General features: G+C 40.7%; 1 protein-coding gene across 5 annotated transcripts in view; it reads left to right on the top strand.

Annotated features, from left to right (window-relative positions):
* Positions 1 to 22,664, top strand: part of NAXD (NAD(P)HX dehydratase) — a 48,724-nt gene that overhangs the window by 8,743 nt on the left and 17,317 nt on the right. For all 5 annotated transcript variants that reach the window (XM_068678539.1, XM_068678546.1, XM_068678528.1 and 2 more), the window contains 2 exons: positions 1,102 to 1,190; positions 13,120 to 13,228. In XM_068678539.1, the coding sequence (XP_068534640.1) occupies positions 1,102 to 1,190; positions 13,120 to 13,228 (198 nt within the window). The remainder of the gene's footprint in view (positions 1 to 1,101; positions 1,191 to 13,119; positions 13,229 to 22,664) is intronic.

The raw sequence follows: 22,664 nt of genomic DNA, 5'->3' as shown, positions 1-22,664 counted from the left end.
ACAAATATAAACAACTCGTGCTTACATAATGTATATCTACTTTTCACATACACATATTCTATTTGTGTACCAGCACTTTCAGTACTTCCTTTTCATCGCGTATGTTTCTTCCTTCTGAAGGCATGTTTCGATCTTTTCTCTCCTCTTTCCCCCAAAAAGATGCAGTCCCTCAAGGATTTAAAAAAAATCCTAAAACTGAAATGTTATCATTTAATAATCTTATTATAAAATGCTAAAGCACTCAGCTTTCTGTTCACTAAGTGCAAATACAGTAGTACACCAGGAGAACTTCAGCTGAAGTTGCGTGGCCGCAGCTCATTACATCTGCATAGGAGGAACCATAGGATCAAATTTAAGAATTGCATAGAAACCTAATATTAGGAAATATTAAACGTGTAGAAGTAAAGCAGAGGAGACACTTCCTTAACCTTGTGAAATTGCAGCGTGGAAGACAAATAGCAGACAAGGCTTTCTGGTCACTGCTTACATAATTTTTAAGTGTACTTCGGATTTTTTGAGTTCATGATGGAAGCTTGAGGCTAAACTTCTCAGCTTTATTTAACTGAAGGGAAGCTGTTGAAACTGTGCCAGCCTTTATCTGCTGTGGATTTGGCCTGTTGAGTAAAAATGGTAGGACTGGAATAGTACTTGTAGATTGTTACAGCTATATTTTGCAAGTATATTACAGTATTACTTTTCCTCTCTAGTGCAGCTTATCTCTTATTCAATTATGTTCTCCTGCCTTTTTTCCTATTGTACATGTGCTGTTTTAGTCTTTGCTAATCTGAAATGAGAAACGATGCTCAAGTGAGTAAAAGTTCAAGATCTGTGGTTTTGGCCATCCTTTTGTTGAGAAACAGAAAAAAAAAAAAACAAAACAAAACATTTTGGAAGGTAGATGCAAAAAAATGGTATAAATTTTCTCCAAAACATTGCATGGTATGATAAGCCAAAATAGAAAAAATACAAAAAGTTTGCTTCAACCACCAAGAAGTAGGAATTTGATAGTAGATGAACTATTTACTGAGTAAGCTTTGGAATGACTAAGTTGTTATTAAGTACAGAATTGATGATTCTATTTGTGTTTTTTTTCTTTTTTAGGGTGCAGATTTATCCCACGTGTTTTGTACCAAAGATGCAGCAACAGTAATCAAATCATATAGTCCAGAGCTGATTGTTCATCCTGTCCTGTAAGTGACTTACCTTTTTTTTAATGAGCATATATATATATATATATATAAAATATATAATGAACAAGTCTAGATTACTAGTTTGAACATTTCAGTCTGACAGTTGATTAGTTTATGTCATTTCTTTTTCTTAGTTACAGTATGAGTGAGACGGAGAGTACAAAAAAAACCCTGTTTTTGTCCTTTCATTAAAAACAGATAGATATTTGTTGCAGAACAATCAGTTGAATCAGTTGTGAAGTTTTTCATTACTATCAGAGTACTATCAGTACTATAAAGTAGTATCCGATGTTGCTTTCCACTACTTGCTGACATGTGTTTTGTGATTGTAATGCATTTAAATGTGAGCAGTAGCAAAATCCAGAGCTAAGATACACTACAAGTCAGCATTTTAGAATCTGCATTTGAAAGACAAATAGAGCATGTTCTCCTGCTTCTTCTGTCCAAAAAATATTTAACAGTAGTGTATATTTCCTCTCACTATTTTGTCTATAGTCTTTTGCTTGACGTTACTGGGCAAGAGGGGCAGTTGTTTTCATGTTTCTTCGTAAGCATCTTGCATTAGATACACAGCTACTGCTGGGAATAAATGGATGTTCTTACCTAAAATAAAAGATTTATTAATGCAAAGATGACAGGTTTGATTAGCGGCTGTCCTAATTGGGAAAATCAGTGTGCACTTCCCTGAATTTGTATTCTGAAATGTGCTACCAGTTGGTAAATTGTAACAGGCTAGATTGTTTCAATGAGGTGTTGCAATGGTATACAGTGAACACTGTAAATGAGATTTAGGATGTGTGCCTTACCTTTATGGCCCTGAGCTTAGCTTGTGTGTGTTAAAGTCCATTGGTGTACATAGCAAAGCTAGAAAAAACATATTTAAAACCATATTTGCCAGATATTTCTGTCAGGAAAGGTTTATGACAGTAGCAATATTTTGGTGTGTGAGAAGTAGAATATCTCCCTTATGGGGGACACCTACAGTTGGAAGCTGTGGCAGTTGAAAGAGGTATATTACAGTCTAAAGGTGGTTTTCTTTCCTGTCTGTAGAACAAGGTGCTTAGAAAGAGGTCAGTCAAACAGATGTCAAGGGTTGATTTTTATTTCTATTAGAAAACCCTTGACTTTGTGGATTTTACAAGGGGCAGATAGCAGGGTAGGGTTTTTACAAGTCCAGCTGCTTTAGCCTCTAAAATCCAAAAGGCAGATCTTGAGTTGATGTTTTGTCTGATACTGTATCATAACAAATGGGATGGAAAATCTTAATGGCAGTATTAGCTTGTAACTTGGGCTGTCTTGGTGAGTGCCACTTGGGATACAGCGTACAGTTGCCTTCTATGGGAATGGTTGACCTTGCCTCGCAAGAAGCATTTTTAGTTTGAGCTATCTGTGGTAAGGGAAAAGTCTTACAGGAAAAACAGAAGCAGCATAATCAAAAATGGAAGCGACTGTGTAAACAGTAGCATTTCTGCTTGTCGGGACCAAACTGTGCCTGCTAAATATGTGGGTTTTTATATGCAGATTCTCAATCAGTGTCTTCTGTGCAAATCAGATCTCAATGAAAACCCTTATTCTTCTGTTTGCAAAAAGAACTTTTGAGTTTAAACTTCAGCTCTTCTATAAATTCCTGTACAAAGTGTGATGAATCTAAAAATTTTCATAGCCATTTAGCATTAAGTCTGAAAATCAATGATAATGTCTAACACTTTTGTTATAACTGATTAATTTCACCCAGACAGCTGGCTAATTGCATGAATCAGTGGTTCTGTAAATATTGCTTATATGACATTCAAAATGAAAAAATGTGAATACCAGAATGTTCAAATTTTGTCAGTTAAATTTCTGTTATTTTTATCTCTTCTGTTTCATCTGAAGAAAGGAGAAAATAGCCTTTTTTAGCTAGAAAGGAAAGAATCCTGACTGACTGTCTTGAGCCCGTATTTAATTCAAATTTACACAAGCCGCCTATTTTTCTGGTGAAATCCTTTTGTCTTCCGTGTCACGTTTCTCGTATGATCTTTTATAAGTTGAAGAGGAGTTGGAGTTGTGTCCGCATGGCTGGCTGCTCCTGATTCAGAGCCTGATCTCTTACACAGCCTTTGTACTTTCTCCCGGGCCACGCTTCATGCATGGGAGAAACTCCGGGTAAAAACCTCCCAGCTACGTCATTGTTGTCTTTTGTGTCCCTCCCTAAAACTTTGCTTTGTGATAATTTTTCCGTGACCCTTCAGAGTAACAAGGTAGCTGTTGTAGCTCTCTCTTATTATGCTAATCATAATTATGGCCCTGTGGACTTCTCAATTCGCTGTTTGAGCAACTTGGCGCCTTGCCAGGGTTCAACTGCCATTTTGTACAGCCAGGAGTCTGACATTTTATCATCTCCTCGGTGACTTGGCTGCTGCTACCTCTCGGGGGTATCTGCCTTCGCCTCAGGGGGGATCACCCTAAGGAGAGAGCACCTCTGGAGGCAGGGGCTCCTTCGAGCTGCAGTAGCCGGTGTGTGACAACGTGACTAGCAGAGGCGTGTGAGAGCTAGAAGTTGTGTGGTTGTGTTTCAGGTCCTTGGCGTACGTCTGTCACTTCAAGGATATGAAGAATGTTTTGTGAGGAGGACTGAGTAGGATTGCAGAAGGGTTATGAAAACGGGCATCCGACATTGCAGTGTTACCAGGGCAATTCCGTGTGGCTGCAGCCCCAGATCATTCTGAGGTTCAATTGTAGTGTAACATCCCATGCTAGGAACACCCATAATGCAAGTTTCTGTGTGATTTTTATCTCCTGACTTCATTCTCTGAAGGTAAGAGAGCCAGAACTGCATGTTGCAGCCTGGGATCTGGGAAGAGGAAGCTTTAACACCTGGCTCTGTGTCCTCACTGCCTGAGCTGAAAAATTATAGCTGTATTTTGTGGGACAATGAATTGTCAATATTATCAATAGCAGCTTTTCCTTCTTAGTCAGGGGTTCTCTCAAAGGCATTGTTGTTCCTTCAGCAATGACGGTATTAATAAAAGCATTAATTAAAAATTAACCAGCTAGCCCGTTCAGTAATTCTGCTGACTGACTTTTTGCTTTCCAGTGGAGAACTGAAAAGTACGTATTGCAGAAGTCGGGGTCTTTCGAATAGTGGAGTATACTAAGGCTTGGTCATGGCTGCCTTGCTCCTGCCACCACCACCTGTGTTTTGTGCTACATTTCTCCATTTTCTCTGTTAGCATGCTCCTACCATAACTTCTACACAAATACAGACAAGATAAAACTTACTGAAATGCAAAAGCCAAGGTTTTTTGGCAGTCATTTTCTGTGTGGATCTTTGCTGCAGGTATGTACAGACTTTAATGCGTTAATTCTTGGAACTTTCTAGAAGACAGTTTTCAGGAGTGTGTTTATATTGCCTTTGTTAATTCCTTGGCTTGGGTCAGGTTGGGTAGCCTGCTTGGATACGTGTCTTGGGTTAGCTTAAACTGTCTTGATAGGTCAGTGATCACAGAGTTAAATGAGCTATACGAACAGAGCTGGCTATATTTTAAAAGGAGGTAAGGGTAAATCTATGCTGCTAGTTCACCTCTTAGTCCTCTTACAAGGACTTTTGTTGTAATCTTTTCCTTCTTCATAGGCCTGGAAAGAACAAGATACTACTGAGTAACCCACTTCTAACCTTCTTGTCAAATTTATTTGTGAAGTCAATAGCTGTATATTCCTTGTTCCACAGAGTTTTATCAGAGAAGTTGTCTGAGGTGTCAGGTCATAAATTTCATGTGGTCCAGAAGAACTCATGCAGTTTTTCCATTCTCAAAAAAAAAAAAAAAAAAAAAAAAAAGACTTCCTTAAACAAAATACAAATTTAGGACTAATACCTTTCTCCCAGCTGGTCATAGCTATGGGTCTATATGGACTGGGAAAGATTGACAGAATTACTGAAAGTCTTAGAGTTAATTACGGAGTTCAACTCTTGCTTTGGATTTTGAAAAAGATTTTTTTTTTCTCACTTCGAAATAAAAATGATTCAGGATAAAACTCATGAGGCCGGTTACCATTAACGAAGAAGCTTAGCTTAGGCTGTGGTTGCTGGGATGTATTTACTTGTTTTTACCTGATGTTGTCCATCATCTGATAATTGGAAAAAAATGTGAAAGCTAATCATGGATAGTGAGCTCTTTATAGACTGAGTTTACTCAAAAAAGCTGCTGTTTCTTTGCTTTATGCTGCCAAGTGAATAGAAGAAAGGAGATGTGTTCACCTCATGCTATAGCCCCTCTCCTCCCTGTTGTTGGCAGGGCTCCTTATCCCAGATGAAAACTTACAGATGTTTTATCACCTAAAAATGGAAGATGCAGTAAAACATTTTTGACTTCACTGTGGGGGGTTGCTCTGCTGTTGTTGTATCTTGATATGTCAGAAAAAGAAATATACATGTGTAGGTGCATTGTATTCAGGTTAGGTCCTGGTCAAATTCATCCTTCTTGCTAATTCTTCCTACTTGCTATGCTGCTATGATTTGGCACTGGGGTTTGATTTCTTTGGTATGTAATTTTTCTTGAGTTTGAGTAAAGAAAGGCATGATAGTGTTTGCTTTTCTTTATTATTTGAAGCTGTTAGGATCTCATTCTTTTTTCCCACTGAAAATCACCAAAACATGTTTGGGCTGAGACTTGTTCTGTCTTTTCAGGTGTAGAGAGCTGACTTGAAGTACTCAAGCCTTCCAAGTACAGATTTAACTGTCTGTACTTTAAGAGCAGAATGTAAACTAGAGAGTGATACATATGTAATATAAACTTGTCACTTTGTTTATCAGCCAATGTAGTAAAAGTAACATGCGTTAGTTTTTCTAGGGACATCTTAATTCTGCTTCCTTGAGAGGAAAGTTACATTGTCATCCCAGCTTCATTCTGACACTTAAAATCACAGGTTTGGGTTGATTGCAGTCTGTTTGGAAGGATTTTTGACAGATTCTACTTACCAAGTCAGTTATAGGGAGTATTAATAGGGCAGGACTGCTTCCATTAACTCTGAAATACGAAAACAGCTGAGTCAAGACATTTGGTTATCATGATACTTTTGGGGTGGATCGCTGCAACACACGTTGGTGATGTGATGTAATGTTACATTGGTAATATGATTGAGATCGAAACGTACTAGAACTGCTTTGAAGGTTTGGATATATCTAAATGAAGGCCATGAAATAATTGTGTTGGTACTTGTGGTGTCTTTACGAGGCTGGATGAGGTTGCCCTTGAGTGCTGTCGTCATGTCTGTGTGAGAAATCTCAGAAAATAGATTGAAGCGATAGCTGCTTCTCCTTTGGGGCTCTTTCTCACAGGATATGAGGCCCTGCTCTGCGTAAGAGAGGTGACCCCATTTGTGTAATGTATTTAGGTTTGTTATTAATGAGGCTGTGGTTGGCTCTGATGCCTGTAGTGTGTTGACAATGTACCTGCCCAGTGCCTGGTGAGACAGATATTGTGCCTGAAATGAGGGTCTTTGGTGTCTGTGTAGCAGCTGTGGAATATGTTTGGGGTTTTGTCATCATTATTACAATGTGAAAGGTATGATAGGGTAACCAAGGCATTTTTTCCAAATACGTACCTTGATAGGTAATCCACACTCACACTCTCTTGAAGGTGGAATACAGCAAGTGAAGACTGTAGTGTCTGCACATAAAGGGCAATCTCTGGCCGTGAACCTGGGACACCACTGCTTCTCCTGGCTGCTGGCTTGCTGTTCTTGCCTGCTGTTAATATGTGAATGAAGCCTATCACATATGCCTGCTTATTCAGTAGCAGAAAAGGAATAATTGGTTTTAATATTATTCAATCCCTCCCTCATTAGGGCCTTTGCTTTTCATTTTTTGTCACTTTCCTCCCTGTCACTTTGTTTTAGGCGTTTTAATCTTAATTCTCTAAATACGTCTTTTTGGTCTCTAATTGCATCCAACCAACTTTACACCACTCTCATCACTGATTGACTCTGCCTGGCGGAAGTGCTTGGATCCCATGAGTTGACTGTGGGATCAATGAGGTTTCCAGTTCTGTTCAAGGGGCTGAGAGATGCCATGTGAAAAGTTTGGGCTTCTGGAAGCTTGGAGTTAATTTACAAGAACAGTGATTTAAACATGGGGAAATACAGCTACTCTGGGAATATATGATTATTTTAATTTTATGCTCATTTTTTGCACTGTTTGGTTTTGCTTGTAATTCCTTTGACCTAACCTTTGGAGAATAATCTCTCTCCCTATCTTATTTGCCCATTTTCCAATAATGACTTCACCCGAGGTTTACCACAATAGTTAATAATTAGCTTTCTGAGATAACCACCTAAATTTTAGAGCTACACATTATGTCCTGTCTTTTGCTCTTTTGATGTACTCTATAATATGACAGGATCTAAATGTCAGCAGGTCTAGCATTTGATTCACGTTAATATAATTACCTGCAGTGCTTGGACAAACAAAACCAAAACTCTTTCATCCTCAGATCAGAGACTTTTTCTCATCTTTGAAGATAAGACTCCAGGTTGGCTTTTGAAACTGCCCACTTAAAATGTCTTTGTCTGCATTTACATAACAGACTTTTGCAACGATACATTTTAATGCATTTGGAGTTGGGCTCAATCATTCCCAGTGCACACTGATAATGAGCAGAATTTAAAAAAATACCTTCTCCTGTGAGGAGCCGTGTGGTTGATCGGGTGACAGCAGTCGTGTCCCTTGACCTTCTCTAGCAGGAGGTCCCACTGGTTGGCATTTTACCAAGCCCAAACCAAAGATTACTCGGATTACCTAGGTGGTTCCACCTGCCTAAAACAAATGTGAAAAGCTGCTGTCTTGCTGCCTCCTGTACGTGCTGTCGTTTGTGGTTATCTACTATTTCTGTAGCTCCCAGTTATACCCATGCTGACTTTGCTTCAGTTTCTTGTTTCCGTGTAGAATTTGACAAGGCTGCAGCTTTTCATCGTTGTTCCTTTTCCCTCTTCTAGAAAGCAATGACAGTAACTGTCATTCACGGGGAAAGCTGCTGTGTTTAGACCTTTCTGTGATAATTTAAAGCTATTGCCTTGACAGCTTTTGATCACTGGGTGAAAGCCACCCTTTGAATAAGATACAGCATACAGCAAAATTCTTTTTGTTTTGGGGGGCAGGAGAGGGGAGTTATGTTTCAGGCCCTAGCTGTCAAGTGTTCTCCAACTCTGGACAGTGACCAGCTCGAGTAGACTTTCAAGCAGATGGCGACTATCAAATATCTGTTACAAACTGCTCTGAAAGATGTTTAGAAACTGTGGGTGATCTTAGGGCAATAGTCACCATCTATTTTCAGGCTCTTTGTTTTTTTTGGAAAGGTTATTACAGCAAACTTTCACCAAGATAAAGATCTACAGAACTGTCTTATATCTTTTTTTACTGTGTGATAGTGAAATACAGAAGAGTCTCAAAGAGCAAAAAGCTTCAAGTTTTTATTTTCCTTATTACCAGTTCAAAACCAAAAGATATAAAAGGCTGTGAGGCTGTGCATTTAGATAAGAGGCAACAATGAGACTTGGCAGTACTGAATCTAGCAATTACTGTCATAAGCACTGTAACGAAACCGGTGCTGTTCTTGTACGTAAAAATAATTTGAGTGGAAAGCCAAGAGGATGTTTTTTTCAGCATGTGCTGATTTTAGTTTGGTAGAAGTTATCTAAAGTTACCAGTAATTCACAAAAATTGTCCTCACCATTTCAGAGACTAGGTGGTGTTTAAATTTGAAGGGAAACTATTATCTCTTTAGGACTTTCCATGAAAGTTACATTCAGAAGGCAGAAAAAAGAGCAAAAAGATAAACACGCAAGATTCTGAACACCATGCCTTGGTCCTATCTACGGAGGGGGTTCAAGGAAGGCAAGTGATAAAGCTGTTGTGTCTCCCTTCCCAAGAGACTGCAGTCCTCTCCTCATGAACTGAGCGAGGCTTTGTCTCCTCAGCCTCTCACTAACAGCCAAGGGAAGATTGATCAGAGAAACACATATGGGATCCCTTTTTCACAGTGTGCCCCACTGTGAGACTGTAGGATTGCTTATTTATTTACCTCTGCTTCAACTAATGGACAATGTGTAAAGTTGATTGTTTGACAGGAGGCTATCTTTCTGATGCTTGACACTAACTTTAGACTCTTCCTCGCCTACTGGCCTTCACAGGAATTAGATGGCTTATGCAAGCTTCTTCTGTTTGCCTGAAAAACAATAATTCTGTTGTCTTGCAGATGTTATTTTTGTGTTTATGCTGCAGTAAGTAGTCCTTTTCTGTATGCAGTCAGAGCTTTATCAGTTGTTCTCCAGACAAGCTAAGACTTTGCAAAGCCTTTGGGTTTTGGAAGGGTTTTGGTTAGTTGCTTGCTTGAACAACAGTGAGCTGTCATAATCTAGATTTCCTGCGAAATGGTATCTGACAACATTTCACATAATAGTGGTTAGCTGGAAATTAGGTAGCTCTTTAAAGATTTGTTCATTGCCTGCAAATCTGCAACTGTGATCTGTCACCAGAATGTTTTATTGCATTCATCTGCACAATGGTATTGTAGTTCTCTATCCATGTTTACTAGTGTTACGGCTTCAATTCAGCTTCCTAAATTATTCCCATTGTGTTAGATTATTTTGGGAAATAAAAGACAAGAGAAAATTGGGAAATAAACATGACAGGAGTCAATGGGCACAAACTGAAGCCCAAGAGGTTCCATCAAGACACCAGGCAGCACCTCTGTGCTGTGTGAGTGACAGAGCCCTGGTTCAGGCTGCCCAGGGAGGCTATAGGGTCTCCTCCTTGGAGGCCTTCAAAAGCCTTCTGGAGATGGGCCTGGGTTCCTTTTGCTTGAGCAGAGGTTGGACCAGATATCCTCCACAGGTCCCATCCAGCCTCGGCTAGTCTGTTTTTCTGTGAAAACACTAACTTTTGGTTAATCAAAGTCTTGATCAGGGAAGATAACAGCTCTTTCTCTCACTCTTTTCAAAAGTTCAGATGCTGTTGTCTTGGGGCCTCCCAATAGATCTTCTGACTTCCTTTTATATTAGTATTAGCTCTGTTCCTCAGAGTAGGAGTACTGCATTTATGATTCTTATTCTGGAAAGAATCCATGATTCTTTATCTTATGGCTCTGCACCCCTGAAGACAATAATGATTCTTGTTTACTCAATCCCTCTCGATCTAAGCCTGAAGATTACATCTCTTTTGATCAGGGGGACATTGTCTTCATACCTCATACCTTTATAGATACTTTAAAAAATGGTGCTAATCTAAGTTGTATGTGCATGTCTTTGGCTGTGGAGGCGATAATTAAATGGAGTGGTTTGAAATCAGGTTAGGAATCAGACAGAGCAATTGGCATGAAGGAACAAAGGAAGTAACAGTTATTTTTGTGAGTACAGCACCCAGCAAACAGCTGAGGATATGATTTGTGTTTTGTGCTGGTACTTCTGAAATATTCTGTGTTTGTTTTTTAATCCCCAGAGAAACAAGAATACATGTTGGCTTTGCCTGCAGTAGTAAACTAAACAGAGCCAAGGCATATTTATTCCCAGTTACCTGAGCATTATTATCCATACTGCCAAATGATCCTGGGCAAGGTTTTGGCCCATGCCATGTAGCTTTTCCTAAGTGACTTCTCCCACTGCTGAGGAATTACTACAGTTCAGGGGCTGTGCCTGGTAGGCAGGTTGGTTGTTAACCCTGCTCTGAGGCCTTACAGTGGGCTCTTTCCAGGGGCTGGCTGACTTCTGCATCAGAAAACCAATCTGGGGATGTTTAAATATTGTGTGTAGGCTGTAGCTGTGTTAAGAGCTGAAAGAATTTCTCTATGCTACATCCTGTGGTCAGGAAAGTTGGAGATGATACCCATTTATCATCTTCCTGAAGAACGTTACACAGTGGTCATTTTTACTCTGTCAGCTTTAAAATATTGCTGCTTTGATGTCTGTGTGTGGGACTAAGCCATAACCTGATGTGATAAGCCCTTCCACTTCCAGACAAGCAGAGCCAGGAGAGTTTATAAGGTGTCCTTAGGTGCGTAATTGCAGCTGTTGTGAGCATCCGGTACCTTGAAGTGAGGGTGGTGTGGTGCTACGAGGAGGCAGTATTTGTTCTGCTTCCTTTTTATAAAGAATAAAAATCCATCAGATATTTTTCAGCATGTTTTTAATAGCTGATTTTGCAGTGTAATAGTCATTATCACCATTCTGAATCTCTTGGCCCTTCATGTGCCTTGGGTTGCTTCTCGATGCGGAATTGCGAAGGAGTTATGTGAAACGTAATGTTTGTAAAATGCTTTGAAGATGAAAAGCTCTACAGTAGGTTTTTATTATTACCAGGGGCAAAGTGAGCAGGAGTGGCTTCATGTTGGACTGCTCATTTCCCGAGAGATGGCTTTGTTTTGAAGAGCGTACATTATCAGTTGGGTTGGAGACCAAATTATCTTATTTGAAGTCTGAATATAAATAAAGTAGTAAACTTTCTACCTTGAGATTATTTGCATGAGAAAGTTTATTATTTGCGGAGGAAGTTTTGGTACAATCCTCGCTCTATTTAAAGTAACGTTTATTTTGTGTACTCGTCTTCCGCTATCCAAAGCTGGTCTGAATCCAGCCCTTTCAAACATCCTCATCAGGGAAGCAGGGTTTTGCTATAGATCAGCTATCCTGGTCTTAAAGCTAAAACCAGTTTCTACGTTATATGTTAATACGTAAATAAAAGCGTGGCGATTTGTGCAGCGGCCCTTGGTGGTGGCGAGGCCTTTGGGCCGCAGCCAGGCGCGAGCAGGCCGCCTTGCCTGCCGCAGCTGCACGAGCTGCCGGCTCCTGCCTGGCACTTGCAGAAATCGCTGTGGAATTTGCTGATTCTGCCAGAGCCGGGCTAAACACTTGTTCCCGAGTGGTGTGTCCCAGCGGTACAGCTGTCGGTTATGAAAAACATGCAGGGGCTTTTGTCCGCAGTCACAGAGCTCTGTCGAAGTATCACAAGCTGAAAATATCCTGAGGAGTGCTTTTGTGTAGCAGCACCTCCTGGCTTAGCCTGTAGGGAGCTTTTGCCCCCCGTGTTTGGGTGAAAATGTTCATCTGTTATCAGCCACTTGTGCCGGAGGTGGAGAGGGAGGCTAAACTTCCCCTCCGTATTGACAGTGAGGATTTACTTGGCGTTGTCCAGCTGTGCTTTCAAAATGTTCTGACCTATTTACACAACAAAACCAATCAAAACAACATAAACGGTTCTGGTGAGCTGCTGGATGCTGGATTGCAGCGGTTGCATTTGGCAGTGGGTATTCATGTCATTTTCCCAACAGAACAAAACCTAAACACTACAGAGATCTTACACACTACGACCCCATGATACCCGTGGCAAACAGCTTGCTGCTTCTCTTGCCTTTTGGGGAAAGGGGACGGTTTGGCTGCAGTTCAGTTGGAACAAATGCTGGTGAAACAACAGACAATAAAAGCACACAAGTAAATTTATCATTTTGCCATATGGAATAATAAATAATTGCGTAATTCCCAGCAAGCTGCAGTATACACCTGTGAGATGGTGGATCTCTCTCCCAGGTGTAATCTCTACAGGGAAACATTAAATAGGGAACTGTGACAGACTGTAATAATTGTTGGTTCCCCGCCCTTTTCTTCTAATTTTTTTTTCTTTTAATATTTTGTAATAGCTTTGGGGGATACTTGTAATTATTTCCTCATTTTTATGTGGTATCCCTTAAGGAATGAATTGAGAGAAATGTTTCATTTTAGCTATTTGGACAACCACGCCACATTTCCTGGGCTACAAATGTTTGGTAATTTGAAGGATAAAATTGCCTGACACTCAGGATATGAGAGAGCTCTTCATGTCTTGCACCTGGAACTCAGATTTTGAGAATACTAAAATGAAGCCTTTTTGAACATGCCTTGTTTTTTTTCCCCTAATTTTGTTTAGTGATAGTCCGAATGCTGTCTATGAGGTGGAGAAGTGGTTGCCACGACTGCACTCAGTTGTCATAGGACCTGGCTTAGGTAGAGATGAAGTTCTACTTGAGAACGCAAAGGTAATATGTTTCCTGCTATTTTATTCTATGTCTTCATGTTGAATTTTATTAACCAATTCCATATCTATGTGATCACACTGATGTTTCTGGTTAACAACTAACAGATTAAGTAAAATTATTGCAATATATTTCCATGATTGAAAGGAGGCTCTGTGATAAGAATGAACTACAGAAAGTATTTTACTTTTTTTAAGAAGACTTTATTTTTTATGAGTGGTTAGTATTTATTGTAACAGCTATAATTTAAAGGGAAGAGTTTAATTGGATATTGTTGACAGAAAATTGCAGCTGTTAATTATGGTCTTCATTATTAAAATTAAGAGCGATGCTTTATGTTCAGGCACCCACATAGTTGTTTTGATTTGCTTCTGCTTTGATTGTGAAAGTTGCTCATTAAGAAATAGATGTTGGCACCTCTGAAGGGCTCTGTGTTTTCTTAGGTGCCGAGCACCTGTACTGTAAGAACCTAAATATGAATTTCAGTTTCTAATTTTAGGAGCTGTGTTTGACAGCTTGTGAAAGGAGAGGGACCAAAGAACAGAGACTGTGTCCCCTTGCAATGAGAAATAATAGTCTTAATTATAAAATGTTGCAGATTTCTACTCTGGATAAAGAAGTAATCCTATTTTCTGTCAAGTCTTAGTGGAAAGCTGAAAACAGGAGCTTAGATAGCTCTGCACTCTAACTAACAGGCACTTACACAGTCTTCCAGATGATGTCTTGTATTACTACCGATAGATCTCTGCACGTTCAAAGTACATATTTCACTTTGCACAAAATTAGAGTGACACTAATGTAAGAAAGAATTCTGAGGACTGTTACTGAATTAATCAGTGGTACTAACAAGTGCAATTAATAGAAATTACAGAAATGTTAACAGTTGCACAGAGAAATTACAAGTGAGGAGGCAAGAGACTGGAGACCACATGACATCCAAGACATTCAGAATACTTTGAGGTTGATAAGGGCACTTTTGCTAGGCTTTTGTTAGAGAAAGTTGCTGTTGTAGTTCTTCACTCCTTTAATTCTCCTTCTGCTTTCAAAAAGCGTTTGTTTTATGACGTAGAGGTGCAAAACTAAAAAAAAAAAAACAAAAACACATGGCTTTGGAGACTGGCAATAAAGAAAATTATTATAGCTGATGAAGAAATAAAATTTGATGATGAATGTAAACTTTCAGCAAAGACGGTTTTTAAAAACTTTCCTTAGAATTCTTTTTGCAGAAAAAAAAAGATTTGAGTAACGATTTTTCCTTCTCGTTTTATTTTTACTTTTTTTTTTCCCCCTAGAGGAAATTAACTTTAAACAAAAGAAAATAAGGCTTTGTTTAGAATATCTACAAGATCTAACATAAGCTTCTTCAGTCCATCTGGGCTTTCTAAGTATCTGTCATGTACTTATCTGTAAGATAGTATGTGGAAGATTCCTTTATTTTTTTCTTCATTGCTAAAAATAATTTTTGCTTTCTTGGTGAATTAAAATCATACTTTTACTTCAGCCTGGGTGTCCTGCGTGAGCTTTCATGAAGTTAAAGAAACAAACCCAGTCAGTGAAGACAAGCTGTTTGGGAGCTCTCCCATACTAGGGCCATGTTTATGCGAGCTGTAGATCTGACCTTGTTAATTTCGAGCCACATTAAAGCTCAAGTTCTTTGTCTTCACTATAATTATGTAAGTGTTCATTAGTTATTCAGTTGTGTTGTGTGTGTGTGTGTGTTGTGGTTTTTTTTTAATCCAATAACCATAATCTTCTAAATTCTTCGTTCAACCAAAAGCTTTAAGAAGTGCATGTAATTGGGAAAAGTGAACTCTGGTTACCTGCTTGAGGAGAGCTGGTGTTTCTCTGTGCTGAAGAAAGTCTGAGCCTCCCTCTTGCTTCGACAGTGAATTTTAAGCTTTGTATCACTCTTCACCTTCCAAAAAACAAGCAAGTGATGATAGCATTGCTATTTTAAACTTTTCTAAGAGGCTGACTGGGTATATAATTTTCTCTCTTCTCTTTAAGCTAACCTCAGCATGCTGTCATTTGAACACAGGGCTGAGATGTAGATTAATGTCTGCTTTTGTTTCAGGGTTTTGTATCAGAGCGGCGGTGACAACGGGAGGAGGCTTCTCCTCTTCCTCATTCTGCCCCATTTAGGTGACGAGGCCTAGCCGTCTGTCACCTCTCTGACGCTGTTCTTGTTTGTGTCTTGTCCGAACTGTGCCAGCACATTGCCAGCGAATATGCTTGTCCAAACAGTCAGGTGTTTGGGCTGCTTTTCTCCTCAGAGCATTGAGAACCCAAGGCACCAAGGCAGCAACCTGCAGTTTCTGGTATATGGCCAGAGTGATAGATCGTGGCATAGCCCTAGTACTTGCTGACCAGGTGGTGCATCTTCTCACTCAGGACCATTTGTTCTCTGTGTCCTTATGGTGTCATCTGCCTCCTTCATGCTTGATGTGCATTGCATTGTGGCATTTCAGGGCTTTCCAACAGTCTGGTGGAAAAGAAGCACTTTGTGATTGGTTTCCTCCTACTTTTTTCTTGAGTGGAGTGGTGCTCTGAATACGTCCTTGTAGGCTTCCTGTGATTGTCTGCTTTTGGCTGTAATTCCATCTGCAAGTCTTGTTGCAAGAAGCTACCCAACAAGTTTTATTCCCCCTCACATATTGTTCCTCAGTTGCCTGGATGAGGTCTGATGCCCTGTCAGGTTTACAGGTTTGCAGGACCAGGAGCTACAGGTTCACAAAAATCTACTAAAGAAAGCTTCTGTTGGGTCCTTTTTTGTTTGGATCTCATGCAGGTGTGGCAGCTCTAGACTTGGCATGATTAGACCTTCCAGCTCTGGAGCAGATAAGCATTCCAGGCTATTCTCCAGAAAGAGAAAGCCACAGCCGGCTTCCTTATAGGCAATACCAGGCCATCTGTTTTTCATTGTCTGTGATTGATCCTGGCTAGCAGTGACACTACCACTGCTTCTTTGTGTTCACCTCAGCTGGTGTGCAAGCTGCTGGTGGTTTAGACCCTGAGACAGTTCAGCTGTCATGTGCAAACAAGGCCAAGGTTCCTGGGATTGACCTCTGTCAGTACTTAGAGGCAGCATATTTCCAAAGCTACTGTCTACTCGCCTTTTTATTTCACACAGAAGAGGTGTTGTGCCCATTTTATATGTCCCCACCACAGAGCACTTCCTTCAGCCATTCAGGGATGATTGCACTTGGTCTTGGTCTGATCTGATTTTCTTGTAGCCTGAGGTTTGGAACCAGGGGAATTCTCTCCTGCACCACCAACCAAGTTCCTGCCCTGCAGGATGATGAGTGCAGTTCCTGAGAAGAACTTGGAAAGGAGTACTGTATTCCTTGCAGAGCCTTTTGGGAGGGTAGATGATACTCCCTAATGCTTCAGGCTGTTCCTGTATTCTGCCTGCTGCCTGGCAATCAGGAAGTTATGGGCTTAGCTGTTCCTGTATCGGTTTCTAGCCTCTTGTCATCTCCTTTCCCCTTCTTCTCCCGGCATGAATGTGATACTCCTGTCAAATGTTCTGGTTCTGAGTTTGGTGAATCTCCATGGGGTACATTACCAGCCTTGTGGTCAGATGGACCAGTACAGAATTGGAATTGTTGCATAGTGGTTAATATTGGAAGCAGGCAGAGAAAAGCATTCAGCCTTGTGAAGAGCCTTATCCTTAATCGAAGCACGACTTTGATGTTGAAATCATCTTTTGCTGTCACTGGGTTCATTGCCTCTTCCCCTGAACTGGTAGCAGTGAATCCTGCATTTGCCCACTCCGGTCTTTTTTGTGTTTTGCCTTGCAGCAGCAAAGGTAGATGGCTGTTTTCAGCAGAGCGTGCTTGCTTTCCTCCTGCAGGAGAGGTAATGATTAATAGCAAGATCAACTGGGTTCTGAAAGCACACGCTTGTTCCTCTTACTCAATTCTCAATCTTTGTTTTAGCTCCAAGAAAATGTTCTGGATACCAGCCTGGGTTCTTCTTTTGACTGAGGCCCTGCCTAGCTCCCATTTCTGCCCATTGCTGTTGGTAGATAATACTGCTGTTCCAGAGAGTCCATTTTAGATGGATTCTCACCTCAAATGAGGTATCAGCCTTTGTGCCTTTGTTTTTTGTTGGTTTGGATTAATTTTCCTCTCTTCGGGCCTTCATGCCTTCAGGATTTACTCAACACTTCACAGCCTTAATAAATGATAACAAAGGGACCAGGTGCTTCAGTATACTCTGTCTGCACTGGTTTTTACAAGCTCAAAAGGACTACAGAGTATGGAGCCACTTTTTGTCGTCAGAGCAGTCTGTTAAGGTAAATGTGCCTCCACGGGCTTTGAGAAGCGCTCTCCTCTTGCTATCTGAGCAGATACCTAAACGCACTGGGTTCTGCTTGTATTTATTAAAAGGCATCTGAGAAGCACCCCAGGCTAACGCTGTGGCTGTTAGATCAGCATTGTCTGCGATGCCTACCACTGTGTGTGAGTGTGAGCAACAGGATGCGTTCCTCTCTGGGAACACCGCTCGTGTGGACTCAAATTAGCAGAAAAATTATTTACTTAGTTTGTTACTTATTTACATATTTTTTTGCTATGTGTAACATGAGCATGTGCTTCCCGCCCTGTTTATGTCATCTGCAAAATCCTCTGGAGATTCCTGCGGTGGGGATTCAGCAGTTCGTAGGGAACGTGAGTAGCGCCAAGGACGTGCAGCTTTCTGTCTTCTGCCCTCAGCTAGGAGGAGGTGAGGTGGATGGAGTCTTATGCCTGTGGTACTGCAGAGGCAAAAAACAGAGGGCATGTATGTGCATCCACTGTGAAAATACATCTGTAAATCGTTTTCTCAGCCCCCACACAACCCCTAAGATGGATGCATATACTGCAGGTAGTACCCAGTGAGAAAATACTCTCTAACTAGCCAGGAGTCTTTGCTTTCAGACAGCCTGATGAGAGTCAGGATCCATGGAGGTCTTCACCTAAGGTGAGGCAGCTCCTGGGGTCTGACACAGTTGTTTTTGGCGCAGACCAAGCTTGGGGACTCCAGCTCTAAGCAGAAAAATGCTGTTGGTTACGCTACGAATTACAACTGCTTATGCTCAGAACTATTAGTATTCTGTGGCTTCCTCACAAATGTCTTGATTAGAAGAACAGTGTTTGAAAATATGCTAACGGGACCTTAAATACAGGTTTATGCAGCTTGCAAGCAGAATTTATTTTCTAATATATGTAATGGGTCTTGATGAAAGTCATTCACAGTGAAGTGGGATGTTTATTTGCCTTCTGTGTGCAGGCTTATATTGTTGTTTAACTTGATTTTGATTCTTAAAAGCATTTGTAAGCAAAATGCTGGCACTGAATACCTTTTCAACTTTCTGAGCAATGTTCAGCTAAGAAGGCTAAAAAGAAATTGGCAGTGATAAATTCTGCAGTTTAACTTAAGTTTATTTGTTTCTTTTTAAGACAAAACGCCAACAGCTCACCATGAATATCCCAAGCCAAATTTAACATTAACATAACCAACCATAAATTGGAAACCGTAAAGAGTTTGCTGTGGGAGTGTGAATGTTCAGTGGATGAAACAGCATGTGGAAACAGTGCATTCATTTATTCTGATTTACAATTCTCACTTTGGATTGGAGTAAGCAGGATTATTGCTTAAACTGGGTTTGGATGGGTTTAGGGGTGGGAATACATAAATACAGCTTCCCAAGTGGTATCTAGTTGTGCTTGAATTCGCAAGGGATAACTAAAAAGGAGCGCTCTGTCTTTGCGTAACTGGGATAGCACTTCAGAGGCTTTTGCTTTGTTTTCCTGTGTTTCTTCTTGTGTTCAGACGTGATGTTCGATTATGTCACTTCTTTTAAAATTTAACATATGATTGAGGCAGACATTAAGCTGCAGTTTTCTTCCAAGTCAGCAACTGATCTGCTTTGAATTCAGAGAATCCAGAAGTGGATCACTCTTACCTTTTTTTTTTTTTTTTAATGTGGAACAGAACAGTTTTGATTAACCAACATCTTACAGCATTTTCAGCTTTGTTAGTTGCAACAACAGCTTTTAACATTTCCCGAGGTACTGGGGTACTCCTTAGAGTTGGTTTCACTGTTGGTTTTACTGGCTTAAAAGAAATACTTCCCTGTGCACCTCAAAATTGATTTTGGAAAAGGGGGCCTAGCCATATGATAACACAGGTAAAAGGCAAAAGACACAGCTAAATTGGATTTAGCTTAAATGATGAGATAAAGATGCTATTTGTGTTGATGAAGGGATATTTGTCTGTGTTAAATGAGTCATTCAGGTGGTCTGAGTTGTGGTTAGTAGTTAATCATTTTGTATGTGAGGTTTGAGATCTTAGAATGATTAATGAGCCAGTGATAGTTACACATACGGAAACCTATTAAGTAAAACTGAAGCAATTAAGCTAACTAAAGATAATTTATATAGATCTTGGCTACAAAGTAAGATTCTGATTGATGCTGAATTTTTAAAGGAGGAGCAATTCCTGTTTAACTTTGTGGGTGACACAAAGGTAACAAAGGCAAAAGCAGGACCATTCAAAGCTACTGAAAAGGTGTCTCCAGTGCAAAGAGCCTCAAGCAGAGAAACTCCAGTTTTAACAATTTTCAAAACCTTCTGTATCAAATCTACTCTATTTAGGGAAGCTTCTTTCCCTGCCTCCCCCCCAGCAACCGTGGCTGTAGCCTGGAGCACAGCTTGGACCTGGAATCGGTGCCTACCCCTCGCTGTGCAAGATTACACACTTGTGCTTGCCAAGCCCATTTTGCAAGCCTCTCTGCCACAGAGCTGCATCCTGACCTCTGTGCAGCCGAGGCCGTGCTACCTCTGCATTATGCCAGGTTTGAAGCCAGAAACACAGAAATGTTCCTCGGGTTTTTCGTGCCTCTCTGTAGGAGTTGGTGTGCAGTGTGCTGGGGCGGGACTTGTTTTTAACTCCCGGGCACCTTGGTGAGAGGTGGGGGCTGCGGAAACATTTCCAGCTGCAGTATTTACAGGGAAATTTCTGCCTATTTCTTCTTCTGTATCTCTTTCTCCCGGAAGAAACTATGGATTTAGGCTTGGTGGATGAGAGTTGGGTCCATGTGGAAAACACAAGCAAACAGAGAAGGCATTTCAACAGCACCTTCCGACCTTTGGAAGACGGTAGCAACTTCCAGTAGTGTTTTATTTGTAAAGGGGGCTGCTATGCCTTTTTGATCATTTGTGGTTGTACAATACAGACCCAGGGCAAGATTATGCCCTTTTGCATGTCCCTGCCACTCCAGAAGCTAGGAATTGTTGCTGCCTCGAGTCTGGCTGCTCCAGCTTAGTCGGACAGCCTGGTGCCAGGTCAGCAGCATGCACTGCTGGACTGCAGAACCAGTCGCCTCAGTGTTAACCAGTATTTCAGAAGTGGTATTTGAGCTTTTAGGGAATGGGCCTGCCACCTCTCTCAGAAATCTGGTTATTGACAAGTTATGGGCCTGCAAGCTGTTGCTTAAAGGACCTCACCTGCTCAACAGCCCTCCTAATGCATTCTGTCTTTCGTTTGGAGCATCTAGCAGAAAAATTCACAACATACTTGGCATTTGCAGATTGCACTAGAATACATTTTGGTGAGCTGAGAGCAAGACTGTGCTGCTTACTGAAGTGTTTGGATGTCGTTGTGGTCAGTGCTATCCAGCATGCTGAGGCTTGAGCTGCTTTTTGAATGCGTGGGTAAGGAATTTTGCCAAGAGTGAGCCAAGATGTGACTCTTTAGCAGGGACCTAGGAAACGCAACATTCATTGCTGGTGTCGGTAAAGGAAGCCTTGGCCACAATCTCTCTCCTGTGCAAGGTAGAAAGATGGCTGTGATGTATCCTTAGCGAAAATTAATTACCGCTGTGGGACAGCTGTTGAGTCATATGCTGCTCTTGTGGTTTGCTGTTTATTTCATTAAAATTCAATCTTCTGTTAAAACCATTGGCTCCAATTTCCTGATTCTTCCCTTTGCAGATACCGAATGCCAAGGTTATTGTGTGGCTAAACCAGTTCATCAGGAAAGCCACAAGGAGCGATACGGCTAATAATACATCCAAAATCATTGCAGGCATTCTGCTGCCAATCCATGTCTAATTAAAAAAGCTGAAAAACATATTTAAGTCAGGTGTAGGCAAAACAATGCATAATTGTCTTCTCCAAGGAGCCGTGGAGGGCCAGGTTGTATACTGTTGAACGCAGGCAGAGTAAACAGGATATGTATGTTGCTGCTGGTTTGTGGGCTTGCAGGGAGGTGTCCAAACTGCAGAGTTCTACAAGAGGCTGTGGAGGCTCACTTGGACTCTGCTGCCTGGTGTCTGCTCCATGTGCAGCAGGACTTGAGCCTTGTGCTCTGTGACTTCCTTGGCTGATGGGTTTTTTATTGTACCTGGGAGCTCCAGAGCAATTTATTCCCCCCAAAAATGTTCCCTTCACTCCCCTCTTAAGTTCGTGTTTCTTTAGGAAATAATAATAATCCATAATAATCCATAATAATAAAAAATCCATAATAATAAAAGTAGTAAAACACTGAATTTTTTTGCCCTTACTCTGCAAATTTTCGTGATCGCAGTAGAGAGTTACCTTTACAGACAGAGCAGTGACTCCTACTATGGCACAACTTCTTTCTCAGTCCTTACTGCGTTTGCATCCAAGTCCCAGATGCCCAGTCACAGAACGAAGATTTCTCAGGGAACTACATATTTCAGCAGTGCAGTGGGAGTAGATTCAGGTAAAAAAAAAAAAAAAAAAAAAAGCTGAACCACTGCTGTTGCAGAATAATAGCTTCTGTGTAAGGAAGTGTAGTCCACTGGAACATCTTGGAGCTCGAATCTCCAAAATCTTAATGCTCAAAATGCCATTTGAGGGGAAGAGGAATGTCTTGGTTTTGTCCTTGATACCTGTACGCGGTGCTGTTTACTTATGTGACTGGCGTTTGGAAACCTGCCTTAACTTGATACCAGGTGCATTCTTAGTAACATTTCTTAGTAGTTTTAATTAGCAATGTTCTCTTCCATATCCTTCTGCATATAAGTAATTGTTACACAGGATAAAAGTGAACAGATGGCTCCTGCTCATACAAAGAGTCCCATTAGAAACCATTAAATAGATTTTGGTGTGAAAGTAGCTAGTCTGAGCTGTATTAATTATACAATTAGCAGAGAAGATTTTTCTGTATGCCACAAGTATTAACACAGGAAAGTCCGTGCCAGATATGAAGAGACAGATTTGGCTGAAAATTCATTGTGCTTCCATAAATAAAACAGAAGAGGATGTAGCCATTATTGCTCTGTACCCCTCTTACTCAAATAATTACTGTATGCAGTATTTGCAGTAATAGAGTGTTTAAAAGCGGGGTTCGTCTCACCTAATTCTTGATGTCTAGAAACAGAACAGTAAGTTTTCTCTCCTCTCTGTGATAACTGAGGAGGGACAGGTAC

The sequence above is a fragment of the Anas acuta genome, chromosome 1 (genome assembly GCF_963932015.1).
Source record: "Anas acuta chromosome 1, bAnaAcu1.1, whole genome shotgun sequence".
Taxonomy (NCBI): Eukaryota; Metazoa; Chordata; class Aves; order Anseriformes; family Anatidae; genus Anas; species Anas acuta.
Note: the sequence above shows the minus strand (reverse complement) of the source record. Positions and strands in the feature narration are given on the sequence as shown.